The sequence below is a fragment of the Odontesthes bonariensis genome, chromosome 19 (assembly GCF_027942865.1).
Source record: "Odontesthes bonariensis isolate fOdoBon6 chromosome 19, fOdoBon6.hap1, whole genome shotgun sequence".
In the NCBI taxonomy this organism is placed as follows: Eukaryota; Metazoa; Chordata; class Actinopteri; order Atheriniformes; family Atherinopsidae; genus Odontesthes; species Odontesthes bonariensis.
The window spans coordinates 17,038,399-17,055,234 of NC_134524.1; the positions used below are offsets into that span (position 1 = coordinate 17,038,399).

The following is a 16,836-nucleotide window of genomic DNA, read 5'->3' on the forward strand; positions in this document are numbered from 1 at the left end:
ACAAGCCACGGGGCAAAATCTTCAGTCAGATGCTAGAGGTAACAGTGTCTGTGAGAGGTAATTTCAGAAAACTGAATTAAAGAAAGGAATTTCAGTATGGCATGTTCCCTTCTGAATGCATCATGAAACTGGTTTCAAATTCCTGGAATGATAATTTTTTGGGGGATTTTAGTTTTTCTCCATATACATTTGTGTATACATTTGTCTCCATATACATTTTGTGCACTGAGATCATTAAAAAATGTGTTTGTGTTTCATTAAAACCAAAGAAAACAGTCAGATATTTCCTTTGGTTCAAGCAAACCCTTGTAGAAACTCTACTTAAGGTGTGAAGCCATTACATGGTAAAGTATAACTCCAACGCATCATCTCAACAAGACATAAACAAAAGAGTAATGGAGGCTATGAAAGGAATACTATTCTTGATAATCAGTACATGGTTGGTTTGCATATGTGATTTCATTATTTAGGGTGCAGGATGTAGTGGCCTCTAGTGGCAAAAATTGCAAATCGCAACCAACTGAATACATTGCTGCAAACCTCAATACGCCAGTGTTTCCCTCCTGGGCTACTATAGTTAAATATGGGGTAGAGGAAAGAGGAGAGTGACCTGCTTAACATTGACATGAATATTCTGTCCAACAAATCACCCTAAATATTACACACTGGAACTTTAGATTAATTAAGTAAATGTTAGCATGAGTTATTACTGTAACACTAGAGAATTTGCCAAACATTTTGCTCGTTGGTTCCCCCCTAAAGTTGTGTGATGGAATACAACCGTCATAAAAACAAATCTCCATGTGAGCCCCTCAAATATAAAACAATTCATAGGAATTTCTCGTCATGCTGAAGAGGCCAGTAAAAATGGCATCAAAAGCGAATTAGAATTTAATGTGACCGTAAAGCAAAAGGTGTGGTGCGGGAATGTGAAATGTGGTACCCTAATCCCTGGGTGCTCTAGGGCCGTTTCAGGCATAACAAAGGTTGGTGTACACATAGAAGCACATGCTGTGAGGTTCACAAACTTCTCTAGGGCGCTTTCAGGTGGAATTTCTACCTGGAGCAATACATTGCCCAATTGAAAAATATCGACACTATTAACCCAGACCTTGTATCACACTGCTTAAAGAGGGAGCTAAAGTCAGAGCTGTACTGGAACACAATTCCAATCCTGACATGGTGATGAGTCAAACAGATATAATGTTGTCACATTTTTCTGCTATATGGCAATAAAATGAACAGTGGAGGCTTGGGAATATTTTGGGGTTTTTTTTCTGAGAGGATTCTGAGCTATAGAAAAAATACTGAGCAACGTCAACTTAGGATTAATACTCATAGGAACAAGGGAGGGCATAAAACACAAATTCAGCCAATATTGGGAATCTTGTGGTTCAGAAGACATGACTAAAATCTCACTACAAGATATGGCGCAGAGTTATTATTTTCAGATGCAACACATTCCCATATTGCCTTTGTTACCTGCACTGGATGTGAAATCCATATATTCTAAGCCACCTTATCCCTTTGGGAGTCACAGAGGCTGGAGCCTATCCCAGCTGTCGTACTCATCATGGGGCTAACACAAAGAGATAAACCACCATGCACGCAGACAGACACAACAGACATTCTCAAGAGCACACATTTTGACATGTCGGAGCATGATATGCTCAGATGGATTAACAATGGCTGCTTTCCACTTGTGGGAACCATTTGAACCATTGAACCATTTTCCTGTGATGCGGGTTGACCTCCCAAATGACTCCTAATCAACAAAATGATTACAGTAATTAAAAAGGGGAAAACCTCGAAGAATTTGTATGCGCTCTATTTTTCACCACAGATAAGAGCAAAAGGATGCTGTTCCCATTTCGATCAGTCTGTTTCCTTTTATTCTTTTTTTGTCCCTCACTTTGAATGTGTGAGGGGCTCCGCAGTTCTGCTCGGAACATTCGAAGCCATAACAAGAAAGATAATCCTTCCTTCTCCTTTTGTAGTCAGAAAAGAACTCATGGCAAATATGACAATGGCTTAAATGATAGATAAATATGTACAGTCAGTGACACCACCAGTAGGTCACATCACACAGTCGTACAGATTTTATGGTGGTACTCCCAGGCTGTTTTTAGATAGCCAAAATCCAATTGATCAGGTCAATATGTACATGAAAGCTTACACTTTCTAAGTGTCTAAGCTGTAGATTGAGCAGTGCACCAAATAAAGTGGCAATTCTGGTTAGGCAGCACATAATCTATTGACTGAAGAAAAGTGGATGAAACAACTCTGCTCCTCTGGCGTGTCAAAGCTGGGTCAGAGTGAAGCCTTGTGCTAAGCGCCTGCCAAACACATTCAAAGTCTCGCAGAGATAAAGGAGCCTTCCCCCTTTGACATTTTGAGAAATGCCATGTATGACAACCTCTAAAAGCTACAAGAAGCCTGTTCCTCCTGCTTCATGTTCTAAAAAGCCTTTTGCTTTCAAAGGCAGCATGAGAGTGACAAACCAGAGAGCAGTCTAGACATTTTAGCATCGCAGGCTTCAGAGCCGTGTGCTCGCTTTTCCTTCCTGCTAATTCAGCCGGGGTCACACTGCTGAGTGTTTGCCTGAGCGCTTTGCTGTGGGATTAGAAGATTCAACAGGCAGCCAGACATTTAAATAATTGTTTTTAAATGTCTTTCTTAATATCAAGATCCCATTACTTGCTATTCCGCACACTCCCTGGCAATGGGTGCCGTAGCTGTTGAGTTTGTGCGTGTGCCTGTCTAATGGAAGGCACTTATGCAAGGCCACGGAGACTCACTCAGGATGCAGCGTAAATGAAAACTCAGAACACAGAAACACAGAACACTTGATGTGGATTGGCTTATTAGCTGCACAAGTGGAAAGACTGCACTGCAGGCACCTTGGGATGAAGATAGCGGCTTCACTGTCATCTGTGTGACGGGAAGGTTTGGCTGCCAGAAGCACAGCGGAATTTTGCAAACATATATTCAGAATTTAATTAAAGATGAGCATTCTTCAGTGTTTTTTCTCAAGTATTTCAATCGAGCTAGGCACAAAAGCATCTGAGGATTGATTCAGTAATGGAACTTAATACATGAAAACTACACTTAATGTTATAATCAGCATTTATCACATGCAGCTTGTGGATTTAGGAAAGCACTGGGGGGGGGGGTGTTGACAATAAAACCTTGGTTTAACTTTCAGGAATAGTTGTACAATTCATGAATGCTTGGCATTCAACCAATTGCGTGGCTGAAAAACTCTTGGAGAATATAATATAAATCAGAAGACCTGAAGAGAAACAAATTTAATGTGGAATGGAGAATTAAGAAATGTAATCAGATTTACAGCCAGTCATAAATATGGCAGTATTACACTGCAGCTGGACAGCACTGACAAAGTGTTTGCCCAGAATTTTAATCAGAGCAAATCGCTCCTGTAAAAAAAGAACACTTTATTTACTGAAATCAGTTTCATGTACTATGATTTATAATGGTGTTAAATGTCTGGATCCCATATGAGCACAAATGTTTCATCTAATCAGTGCTCAGGCTGTAAACACTGCAACAAATGACCTTGTAAAACTGACACGGTGTACATACCAGTTGCTTCACCGTTCACCTGCATTCTGTCTAACAGAGGCCTGTTGGCTGAGAACAGCTGTCTGTTACTACACGTTTGATGAGGGCTAATAAGCAATCCGCTTAACTAGGGAAAAAAAAAAAAGACTATATCCATATCCTATAAGCAGACTATCGGTGTCACTGTGGATGGGTGGACAGGTGCAACTCAGATTAAGAAAGCTAGAAAAACGTGTAAAAAAAAAAAAAAAAAAAAAGTCCTGAATTCCATTTCAGACAGTGGAATTACGTTGGTGAAATAAAAGTGACGAGGAACCCTATTCATTATTTTGTAGGTATACAAACATTTTACCCACAACAGCTTTGGCGTTTCTGGTTCCATTTTACTGATGACCTGAGTAACTGGACATGATTCAGTTAGGTATGGTTGACACAGAAAGCTTACTCACTGTAGCACTCACAGCTCAGAATCAAACAAAACCCAAGAAACTGTGCGGCGACAATTGATTCAACCCCCTGCATCTTCACATCATTACTGCTTTCTGCTCCCAACGGACACCCAGAGGTGAGAAGTACTTTTAGTTATCACTTTATCCGACACATACACACATAACTCTGGTGGAACTCACAGTGTGTCAGTCCAGAACATCAAACAGGCAGAAAATATTACCACTGGATTATTTATTACACTTGTTTGGCATTTATTTCTTTGTGTGCCCCTGATTTTCCATCTTGTCGTCTTTCTACCTACTTTCCCCTTCTCAAGGCAGAGATGGTTGCTAAGCAACCCACACAACACAACAGCGCTGCTCTCCAACTTGGCTCTCTGCTGGATGTGTCCCCGTGGTTTCAATCAAATACACGAGTGTGCGTGCATTCATACATATTGTGTGTGTGTGTGTGAAGTGAAACCTAAGAATAGTTTCCACCTCATAAGATAAAGTCCCTCTAGACATTAAGAGCTGCCTCTCGACAAAGGAGTAATATAACCTTGCATTCATCAATCGACTCCAAACTGCCTTTGACAGAGCTCCCTGAAAAAAAAAAAAAAAGTCCATGAATCTGTTGGGAGATATGATTTTAATTCACTCCAGCTTTTAAAAAATAAAAACACCAGAAAGCCACCTGTTGTAGACAGAGACATTTATCTAGAGACTTATTTGGCGTCTTAAAGGCCTACATGGCTCCTAATGCGTCTTGATAGGCATAAATTCTTGTAGTATTGGGTAATAATAGCTATGAAGTTATAGCTACTACCGCCTGGCAACATGTTTGTTGCCAAGAAGTGAAACCTGAATCTGCAGAGGCTTCAAAAATGTGTTAATTTCTCAGTGTCTAAAGAAACAAGGCTTGCGTTGGAGCGTGAAGAGCTACTAACAAACCTGCAAATGTGCTTGACAGCAAAGCAAAACCTGCTCTTAGCAACAAAAGCACTGGAAAAAAAAAAAAAAAGATCACTGCAGTTATTCAGACGTGTGTTTTGTGCTGCCGTGTCACCACTCACAAGAAATACAAATGTAATCTGACCACAACTGGCAGAAAAAGAATGACACTGGTTCACCATGTACACCCACAAAGTGAAGATTTTCAAAGACTGTAATGAAGTTTAAGCTAGCTGCTTATTCGAGTATACATTCAAAGAATCATCATGGCTTTACAAAAATATACATACATCTGTGGGCATGCACAAAGCGACACAACTTGGTGCATCGGTTATTTAAAAGACCAGGTAAAAACAGGAGATCCCCTCAGTTTACAAAAGCAAAGCTCAAGAACAAATGGCACTTACTGTTACTATAGCAGAGAGGAATCTCCAGGGCAGCATTACAGCCAAACACACACAAACACTCCCACGGTTACAGCTCAGATCAGAGGATAAGACACTACGCTGCTTCACGACACAGTCCAAGGCTTTCACTACAAATGTATGAAATTAAGGAGGCAGATTACGGAATTAAAATGAAAATGAAGGTAAACAAAATTGTCATGAGACTTGAAACGGCTCCCTGAAGGCCCGTTTCGTACTGAGCCCACGTAGAAGGCTGCTATATTTTAATGCAGAGCACTGTGTTTGTACACATCGTCAAGTAACAGGTTATGTGGGACTCGACCTTACAAATGTGTCTGGACTGTAAACCGGCTGTTTAAAAAGGATCCAGGGGAGATTTCCCTCATGTTTATGACAACAAAAACATGAAGACAGACCATTTATTAGCTTTATGCAATCATTCCCTAAATAGAGATCACACGTCAGGTGTATGTCAGTATTTTGTGGGCTAGTTGAACCAACAGGGCTTCAGGCCTCGAGCACAGCTGCCTTCTGGTTTGGGCTCTCCTCAGCAGGGGGGCTGAGCGGTCCGGCCCACCACACAGTCAGGGCGTTGTCTTGCTGGACCTCCTGCTGTGAAATCACAGTTGCGCCTCCCTCGGTGTCGGAGGCCGAGTCGGCCTCGCTGTCCCCAGGCCAGGGGAACTGCCTCTGTCCGCTGGATGTTGCCAGAAGAGGCATGAAGGGATGAATACTGTTGAAGGGAAGGACAGAGAGGCAGTCTGGAGTTTATATTTAGATTTGATACATTATCAATGCAAATTACGACCACATTATGTAAATGAAACAGAGCTTAAATAAAGTTTATCACCTTGTTGATCATTTGCCTTCTTTCCCTCTACAGCTAACACTAACATGAAGTTAATTGCTGCTTAGCAACAGACATCTCAGGACTCCTCATGAATGCAGTCTTAAGACTTTCTTATAAAGCAGTAAAAAGGTTCTGCTGAATCATAAATCCTGAAATTAGAAAGCTGTTCTCTCGCTGAAAGATCCCATATTTCTGTGAAAAATGTCTGAGGTATACAAACGGTATAATGCAGCATGACAATCAGCCAGCAGAACAGCAATACTGAGCAGAAGCAGATTCAGTAAATCAGACAACTGTTTTCTTTTCTTTGCAGCAGGATACACTCTTTCTGCATAAAGATGCTCATTAGAACCAACACTCTTCCGGTTTGGAAAATTTATCTGCTGTATCCTTAATAAAACCGAAAACCGAAAGCCTGCTTTGCAACATGGGTCAGTGATGTTTTTTTTGTTATCAACCAATGAAGAACCTGTACCTGACGCCATTCGTGCAGTCCCAATGGGCCTTGAATTTGAGCTGAGGCTGCAGGAGTTCCTCATCACAATCAGGAGGAGCTGTCTGAGCATCCCATACCGTCACCACTCCTTCCGTGTCTCCACTCAGCAGGTACCTGCCTGACCTGGACACGCACAAAGAAACAAGCGGACAAAAAGCTCCGTTACCCTTTCTGTCATCCATGCAGCGCAGCAGAGTTCTGGTCAGGAGGGTCAACTTACTGGTCCAGGTCAAAGTAGATGCGCTGGTTAGTGGCCACATTCCTCTTAAGAGAGAACACAACTTTTCCGGGCTCTCTCAGGTCCCAGCACAGAATCTCCGAATCCTACACGTACACACATTGGTTTGTCACCTCAGAGGACATCTAAATGATCATTTTCTTCATGTCATCAACCACTACTCTAATCCTCGACTCTCGACTTCAAACAGTCGAATAAATAAGTCACATGTACAGGCTTTAAATTAAAAAAGAAAAAAATCTGTCTGTATTTCTTCATTCTTTGCACAAAATAAACATTTATGTCACATTTCAAGGATCAATATGCATCAAAATCTGGATATGCAGCATGAAAATTTAAGCTAAAAGGGTGACACAGGCCAATAGAAATTAACCGAGTATTCATTGAGGCCGATTGTTCTGCTTTCTGTACATGACGATCTGTCAAAGGCTCGAATCACTACAGTTCATACTTAGTGGTGGTCATTTTTTTTGAATGGTTAATAATTACATTTGCAACACGAATCCTCCGTCCAATCTATCCAACAATTCAGAAAACTGGCTCTGACCAGAAAAAACTAGAGCACGGTTCAAGCTTCTGTAACACTGCAGCGCGCTTGTAAAAAAAATGCTGAATCCTTTAACCTTTGATGTGTAGGGGAATGCCTTAATTCCCAATATGAGTCAGTACATACTGAGTCATGCCATCACATAGAGCTCGTACACAACATCTTTGCTAATGCACAGCTTTGCTCCCTTTGGTGTCCCTTCTCTACACCAAACTGTGTGTGCTCACCTTGCGCCCTCCGGTGTACAGGTAGTTGCCATCAGGGGAGAAGAGCAGATGGGTTAGGCCTCCGTGGTGTCGGGTCGGCAGCAGAGCCAGCAGGGAGCCGTCCTGACAGGAGTAGAGGCCGGCGCAGCGGGAGTACGAGCCACAGGCGTACACGGACTGACAGGGGCTGAAGGCAAAGCAGGAGATGATCCCACTCTGGCCCTGCTTCTTCACTGCAGTGAGGACAAGAGTGGCATTTGGCAGAGCTTTTACGGTTGAAAAGCAACTATTTATTTTCATTTGTACTCAAAGGTGACTTTTTGGCAGCTCTTACGTCCATCCTTTTGGGCTCTTAGGAAAGCTCTTACAGCAAAAAGAAAAAAGCTTCTATGCGAAGTTTAGAGAATTTTGTCAGAGTTCAAGGTTATTAAGCAGAGCTGATGGAGCCATCCAAGACAGCATTGAACTACAGGAGCAGGTTGTTCTGTCAATGTATCAAAATGCAGAAATAAATCCTTATTATCCTCAAATATAGATTCTGTACATCTAAAAAGCCTTCCAACAAACCGATGCCGTCTGAAACGCCCAACAGAGATAAGGAATTCATCACTAGACATTTAAGTTCAATTTATTTTTGGTCTGAGGAACATAATAAAAACGATCCGTTAGAGGCATGACAGCCAGCTGTCAAACTGCTGCAACTTCTTAAAAAGGACAAACATCTGACTTCAGATGATGTTTTTCCACAACGTCCCTATTTCTACTTAGTGCTTCTCTGGGGAATTCTGGGGTTTGTTGAGAATACCGTTCCGAAATCCATTTCTGAAAACGGTTCGGCAGTTTTGAGTGTCCTTGAACAGTTTTTAAAAGACAACACATGCTCTCAAAAGCAACACACATTTGACATGACTCATAATCCATCATCTGGCATAATTAACGTTGCATATAACCAGTAATTACCATTAGCCAGCGTGTCGGGGAACGCAAATGTTCACCCACTTGCAAGAATAATTTATGCATACTGATGGCAGTTTCAAAGGGGCCATCAAATCTGAATGTATAGCAACCACAGTCAATATGTTCTAAAGATTACATATTAAAGAACAGAAACAAATTGTGGTCAATCCAATTTTAAGTATCAGTCGCTGTAAACGTGACAATTTCAGAGATAACGGACCTATGGTGGGTCGCTCCTCGCAGTCTCTCCCGGGACGCTCGGTGTAGAAGACCCTGACAGTTTTTTCGAAGCCGCAGTAGAGCTGCGCTCCGTCCGGTGAAAAGCAGAGTGAGTGAGCAGCCGTTAGCTCATCCAGGTGATTGTAGGGCCGGAAACTGGCTCGCACCTCCCCGTAAAATGCGTCCCACACGTGCACTGGATTGTCACGGCTACTGCTGGCTAGACTTCATAAGAGGAGAGGAAAAAGCAAAAGAAAGGGAAAAAAAACCAGATAAAAGTAATGGATGACAGGCAAAAGGGGTGAATTATTAACACGTACAGGAAAAAAGGATCAGAGACTGCTGGGAATATTTCATTAGCAGCAGGTTGATAAATACCAAGAGTTCTCAGTGGAGTCGATCCTAAAGGCAGTTTTGTGGACGGCCAGTAATTAACAAGAGAACTTTTACAGGTGCACCACATAACAACATGCAGAGAGGGAATAAAGTAAAACTGCAAAACTACAGGAACACAATAAAACAAGACAGACCAAGATAAAAACAGGCTGCCAACATCTTTCTGAAGCAAAAAAAAAAACCTTGTTTGATTCATCTTCTAACAACAACTGCACCACATCTGCCCGTCCATAACAATGCATCATCACAAATACACAGCGCTGTGCTCCGCCGCATTATAAAGAGACAAGACTATTGCGCAGTCTCATCGATTCAAATCAGGGCCAAAAACTGAGCCATGCCTTTTTAACACTAATTACTGTGCGCTGAACAAATGCTGAAACATCACTGTGGCTCAATTAGACAAAAGGAAATTAGCCCGCGCTGCTGCCGCAATACTCCGTTATGGCCCCTCTGAGCCACGGCTTTATTCCAGAGCAGGGAAATGCCCAATTATAATGCTAGACTGCTGCTAGCTTGGAGTGATGCCTAGAACTCAGCGCAACTAAACAGAGCCATAACGGGGGCCCGTATTCCCTCTCTACAGGAGGGACATCAACAACACACAGCTTTTGGCAGAAGTAGAGTTCAAGGAGCTCAAGGGGAGGACTGAGAAACAAAATGCTACGTAATACAAGAGAGAAAAAGTCAGGCGGGAGGCTAAACTGGGTGTAGATGTTTTTGATAATCACAGCCGCAATCTTTTATCTGGCTGCCTAACCCCTTTAACAACACAGAAGGTCTGACCACCTGGTTGTGCTCCGCAGGCGCTCCTCTCTGATGGGTGGCAGCGATCTGAGGATAATCAAGAGTATCTGCTGTCAGCTCCTCGTGACAAGCAGGTCTTTGGCTGGCACACAAAAGCTTCTCAAGTGGTTGACTGCCCACACGAGACATTTGGAGATCATTTCGACGTGGAAGCAGCCTTCATCTCTTGATCTAGAGCTCTAGAGCTCCAGCCACCCCACCTCCTCGCCTCACTCACAGCAGCGAAGGCTGCTTGGTGTTAGCATGGAGCGGCGTCGCGTGTTGGGGGCTTGATCAAGGGGAGCTGCCAGAGGGTGGAGGTTGTAAACAGGAGATGATGGGAGCTCAGGGAGGAGAAAACGCAGTGAAAACTGTTGGCACCTTGACCTCAGCTCGTTAGCACGGCCTCAACCGTCTGACCACAGACCACCAGCGCTCTCCAGCGACGGCTGGAAGTTGCCAATGCTGGCCTTGCTTCAAAGTGCTAAAGCATCACATCGTGATGTCATAATTACCACATGCACGCCTTCGCACATGAGGCCAAAGGGTAGAGCAAAAATGAAAACTGAAGCCTTGAGTCAGGGAATCATGAGGCCCTTTAGGTGTCTGTGCAGACCCGGGAGTACTGTTAGTGGGCTGAATCACGCTGAAATGCGTTGTGGCCCTAAAATAGCCGAGCAGAGTGTGACAAGATGAAGGCCAACTCTTCCCTCATAATGAGACATCAGACAGCTTAAACGGCTTTTCTCCATGCAGAAACCAGCTCCCATAATGAGTGCAAATACCATAGAGAGCAAAGAATGACGCACAAGCCTAAAACACAATCTTCAAAATGTGGACAACTATTTAGACCCACAGAAAAAAACCTCTCACACTCTTTTATTTATTTATATCTAAATCACAGATAACGGGGACAACCGTTTTCCCTGCAAACTTAGGTCTTATAAATCACCACCAGTCGAGTGCCGTTTTAAACAACAGTCAGGCTTTTGTGAAGAATCCTTCCAAAGCATTTTCACAAGAGGATCTTTATTCACGAACAGCTCTGGAAAAAAGGATTTCTACATCTATAAATGCCACTGACTTTATCAAATACACTTGCCACTTTTTGTGAATGTAACTGCAAACATGGTTTATGAAGTCAACTGAAAATGCCGAGTGTGAATGCAGCTGTGTGCGCTGGTAGGTCTTCATAAACACAGCTGGTGACAAACCATATCCTGCAGGAAAATGAGAGGAACACTGAGCTAATGTGCCTCAATGAGTGCTTCATCTTCACACTGAAGCTCTGTTTTTCTTTTCCTTCTTACTGTTCTCGCTTGAATTAAGCAGACAGATGCTACATTTGCAAGCGGTTTTCTAACGTGGAGGTCACAACATTTTAGTTGGCCTGGTTGGTCTCCTTAACTCCATAGGTAGGTCTTTTCTGTGGACCCGCAAACAGTTGATACAAGCGTAGCACTGGCCAGAGCTTTGTTGGTCAAAACTGAAAAGCTGGTTCTAAGTTAGGCTAATTGTTTAATGGTTAATCAATATCAGGTTCAACTCACAAGCATGTGTCCGGCTCCAGTGAGTTCATCTTCGGGTACCAGCAGTAGTCATAGATGGTGTCTCCTTCAGCCATCCTCAGCACTGGACTCTGACACAGAAAGAGAGGTGGGGGGGGGGGCAGTTTTAAATATAGGGGCTCAAATAAATCTTTATATAAGACATGTAGATCAAATGACTGATCAGTGCTGAGACAGTAACTCGATACAGTGGTGCCGGAAAATCTGCAAGAGGCTACATAGTGTGTGAGAACAGCGAGCAATTTTCCAGAGAATCCAAAGCGAGTAAATGTGGAGTTGTAGCTCCAAACTCTTCAGCATGCGTGGAAATTTATTTATTTATTTATTTATTTATTTTTTTACATATTTCTAAAATGATTTCAAATGAAAAACTGATAATCCCATTGTGTGCTTTTTAAATCATATCCAGACTCCTCTGCACATCCAGGCATCCGTTAGAAACCACCGGGGGTGAAATTGTGGAGACAGTCTGGACCTTATTCTCGAAACAATCACAAGCACTCGTGTGTGAAAATGGCTTTATGGCATGTGAGGTCACAAAGGAGCTAAGAGGAACTTTAAAGCAACTTAAAGCCTCTCTTACATAAGTGATGTTCAGGAGAACACGGAACAAGAATGGTGTGCATGGCAGGACTGCTCTGCTCAATGAACATTGCTGCCCATCTGCAGTTTGCTTAAGAACACATGGACAAACTAGAAGATAAAACATTTGGATTCAAACTACAAGTGTTTTGAATGAAGAAAAAACACAAAACGCATTTTAGGACAAGAATCCCATCCCATCTGTGAAACATGGTGGGGGGAGTATTACAGTGTGGGCATTTCTCGGTGCATTTAGGTCAGGACAGCTTGCCATTTTCAATTCCACAATGAAATCTACAGTGGACCATTATACAAATACATCCTAGATGACAACATCTGTCCATTAACTGAATATGAAGAAAAACAAATATGGTCGTGTAGTGAGACAATACACTAGATGTTCAACAAAAGAATGGCTGAAATGGCACAAAGTTCTTGATCTAATACAGCAAAAACCTCAAGCAAGCCGTTTGTGTTAGGAATCGATCAATATCCCACAGCTAAAGATGTTCTATATGCAATAATGGGGACCGTAGATGGTTTTACCACTCACAAATATGCAAAACTGGATAATTTTTCTCAATAAATAATGATCAGGTATAACATTTCTCTCATTTACTCGAAATAGCAGCAGTGAAAATGTTCTACTTGACATACGGTTTCAGCAGGAATATGAAGTTTCTCAATTTCTAAAGCGTTCCCAAACTAAACACCACTGTGGGTGGCCACTGGACAACATCACAAGCTTTCCTTTGCAGCTAAATTCCACGACAAGGGGTAACGTTTGAGAAATAGAGCAATCAATGGTTAATTTTCTACCCTTATCACAAAGGCTGTGAGATGCCTGTAATGGAAGAAAATGGATGTCATTTCAATTATTTTTGTTCAGTGATCCCAATCCCAGCCTGTAATAGAATAAGGAGATTGGCTCACCACTTGATCGTTCCCCAAACCCAAAGAAATAATGTACATTTTCTTCTACCTTATAAATCTTCAGGAATGCATTTTCTGAAACAGCAAAAAGAATTTCTTTGTCCGTTGGTTATAACAAAATGTCAAAAGCTGACATCAATAACATAATGCGGTTGTAGAATAGATTAAACCAAGCACACAAAACTCGTTGAAGCTAGGGAGGAAAATAAATAAATAAAAGGAAGATGTACAGAAGGCAAGAGCAGATCTGAGTGCACCGAAGCTGTCAGGGACTGTTTAACTTAACTTAAAAACGGAAGATCTAAATGGGCACGCTCTCACAACATTCACAACACTTCTTCCACTCAGGACAATCCGTGATGACAAGCTCACCATCTCAGGAAGCAAGTCCCAGCTGTAGCTGTAGATCTCTGGAGGGAGATTGTACACGCGGAGAACGTTGTCTGCACTATTCGTGAGGATACAGGAACCATCGGGGGCCCTTGGATAGGAGAAGGAGGAGGATGAGAAACAAACGAAGTTGCACTGACCTTTAACTGGGAGAAACATGAACTCACGATTGTCGTGTCGAATTTGCAGTAAGTGAACAGAGAACAGGGCACAAGATTAAAGAGTTTCACACGCATAACATCTGATTTACACCAGGGGAATATTTCAGTGGCTTGGACTAAAACTTTTATTTTATAGCATGCAGAAATAAAAAAACAAATAAACATATGTACACAACTGAATGCCGACTTTTTCTCAACTACAAGATAAGATATCGATCAAATATTAAATGCTTAACAACAAATGTTGTAAACAAATGTATAAAATCATTTTAAGTGTTATTCAAACAACACATATGTTCATGTTAAAATATATTACCATTTGCAGCCTTTAAGGTAATTCTCTGGAAGGTTTGAGTACTCAGTCCAAGAACCAGTCAGCATCTGGGGATTCTGGGTAAAATCCAAGGCAAGGCTAAAAGCAGCAAAGAGACACAAAACAAGTCCTCGGTGAGAGACTTCAAGAGAGGAATGAATAATGCACAAACGCTCCTCCATTCCACCGGAAAACTAAAGGGCCAGTTTCCTTAATGTTGAGCGCGCAAATGCACCAAGTTGAACACAAATAAAACCATGTTTTGATTTAGTTTAGTGGGCCCCAAAAATGATTCTGCAAGCATGCCGTGTTGGTGCACCACAAACATGCATTTAACTGTTTTAATGCTTCGCTCCCACCATCGTTGTCACAGCACGGACTTTGTCTTTAAGTTACTTGCCTGGTGGCAGCTGGGATAGGAGAACCCTGAATAGGGTCAAGGCAATTATAGAAAATGAATGAATTAATCAAGCTTCTCCCCTTTATGAAAAAATGTCAGAACACGTAGCGGATTGATCATCAAATTTCACACGTCCACAGGTTAATTCCACTGTTTTTCCATTTTTTCCGTATTCTGCCATTATAATGATCAACGGTGTCAAATATGCAATTAGTTAATGCAGTGGTGCTTTTCTCTGTTCCACCTTAAAATGAGTGCCATTACTAAATTAACAGAAGAAGCAGCGCCGCCTCAAATGCAACATCAACACACATAACAGAACAACCTAATATGGGGATATAGTGTTACGCAAACTTCCATGTTGCTCAAACCTCTCCACATTTTGAACTTCATACTGTAAGAAGTGTCATCTTTAAACTTTCAGAGCAACACTTATTCCAGCAGAGCCCGTGTGTGATTCAATGTTGTCATGAAATCATTCGATATTTTGGGCTTTAAAACATTCGACCGATTCAGTAACCAAATATGAGCTTCATCCTGACGGACAAAAGCGTCCTCTCTCTGACAAACTTTTTAGTAAAGACTGCATCGGTGAGGAAAATTTCTTACAGCCAGCATTTCAGCAACATGGAAACAATCTCATATTTTACCTCAAGGGGGCAGAATGGGGGCAGGATGGCAGAGACTAACAGAAAGAGTCTACATTTTATTTTTAACGGTATTAACGGGGTTTGAGTAAGACGTCCCACATTTGACTCAAAGCAGATGACCAAGGGTCTATTGCTCGAGTTTCACACTTTAACAGTTGTTCTTTAACTTCCTTTTTTTCCCCCTGAATGTATGGTGACAAGTACCTCCCCTCTGCAGTACACACAATGAAGATTCCTGCTGTATTTAACAGACATGTTCTTAACTCAGTCCTACTTGAAATAGCCCGATTGACATAATTTTTGCGGGGTCTTTAACCCGAGTTATATGAGCATGGAGGTTAAAAATAAACCCTCTTCCCTCACTTACTGTTGGCCGACACTAGGGCTGTCTGCAGCTCCGTTATCGCTGTGCTCGTCATCTGGTCTCAAGTCTTCTTCAGGGGCATCATGACCTCGATCTCCATTCTGATGGCATTTTTCTACACCTTTACCAAGAGCAGTAACTTGTTTCTCTCCTTGATTTTCTTCCCCACACTGTATTAATTCTCCTGAAAATATAATGCACATCAGATGCAATCTCAACCTCTGCTAGTCTAAAATAAAAATCTAACTTGAAGGCACATATTACGCAACATGATGGAATAAATATTCTACTTTGTGCAGATGGAGCGAAGTTCTCCTGTGATGGCATTTCTTCAGACACACATTTCTCCAGCACCTGGTCCTCCTCGCTCAGCCTGGATCGCTTGGCAGATGGTTGGGCCCCCTCCTCGGATGTCTCCCCTACTTCTACACAGCTAAAATCAGGTAGTAAAGGTGGGCCCTGTTGAGGGGGCTCACTATCTGCTTCAGTGTCCTGCCCTGCAACTGCCACACCTCCACTTTCACTGCCTCCAGTAGAATCAGACATTTTTTTTCTTCTTTTTAAACCTCCTCTGTACAGCTCGCCTCACAGTATCCAAAAGGTTTGTGTCCAGTGTTGGCTGTCAAACGTGGGTGAGGTAAGTGCTACTGGGATAGTGCTTCTTCCTGCAGTGTGGATGGTTGAGTCTGTCGGGGTTAGAGGACATCACAGCACCCACACACCTGAAAAACTGTAAAGCGGGCAAAACAGGAGAAACCAGTGATGAACATACGCATCTGTCAATCACAGTAGCAGTATGAGTGCACGTTTGCAACAACATTGCAACACATTGCTTCAAAAGGAAGACGGAAATTGACTAGAATGCTCGTGCAAACACTTGTGGCTAGTCGTGACGTGCCAGACACGAACGGGCGTTCATGTCATTCTTTAATTTAACCGTACAAATCAGCGAAACGAGCCTTACACATCTTACTCCACGCAAGCCACGTTGCCATTACACGGCTTGAATGACGATGGCAAACAAGATAGTTTTTTTTAACCGTACATTGACAAGAAGAAGACGACGACCACCTCACTTTAGCTCATGTTAGCATTAGCTTGTGCTGTGTGGACCTACATACCAGTGTTGTGGCTTGCCTGGCCGCTTGTTTAGCACGTTGTTCGGCTGTTAGCACGTTCCTCCTCGGCGGCTGCAAAACTACTACGCAATCAACTAATCAAAAAAATAGTCGACGTTCTGCTGCGGAACTTTGTTTCAGTCACGAGCTCATAACGACAAGTTGTAAACACTATAAGGCGGCCATGTGTTTCAAACTATCGCGAGAGTTCCGTTGAAACGGTTTCTCAGCAGTTCGCATACCTCGTAGTACTTACCTTTACTTTGTTTGAAGTGAATGAGAAAATAATAC

The 16,836-nt window shown here is 42.3% G+C and overlaps 1 protein-coding gene across 1 annotated transcript; it reads right to left on the reverse strand.

Moving 5' to 3' along the window:
- Positions 1–4,643: 4,643 nt before the first annotated feature.
- wrap53 (WD repeat containing, antisense to TP53) lies at positions 4,644–16,740 on the reverse strand. Its single transcript, XM_075451075.1, has 11 exons — positions 16,549–16,740; positions 15,718–16,157; positions 15,431–15,611; positions 14,017–14,112; positions 13,522–13,630; positions 11,617–11,705; positions 8,886–9,109; positions 7,730–7,941; positions 6,938–7,041; positions 6,697–6,840; positions 4,644–6,104 (listed from the first exon to the last, which is right to left on the reverse strand). The coding sequence occupies exons 2-11, from the start codon at positions 15,971–15,973 to the stop codon at positions 5,879–5,881; spliced, it is 1,641 nt and encodes a 546-aa protein (XP_075307190.1). The 5' UTR covers positions 15,974–16,157; positions 16,549–16,740; the 3' UTR covers positions 4,644–5,878.
- Between the last annotated feature and the right edge of the window lie 96 nt (positions 16,741–16,836).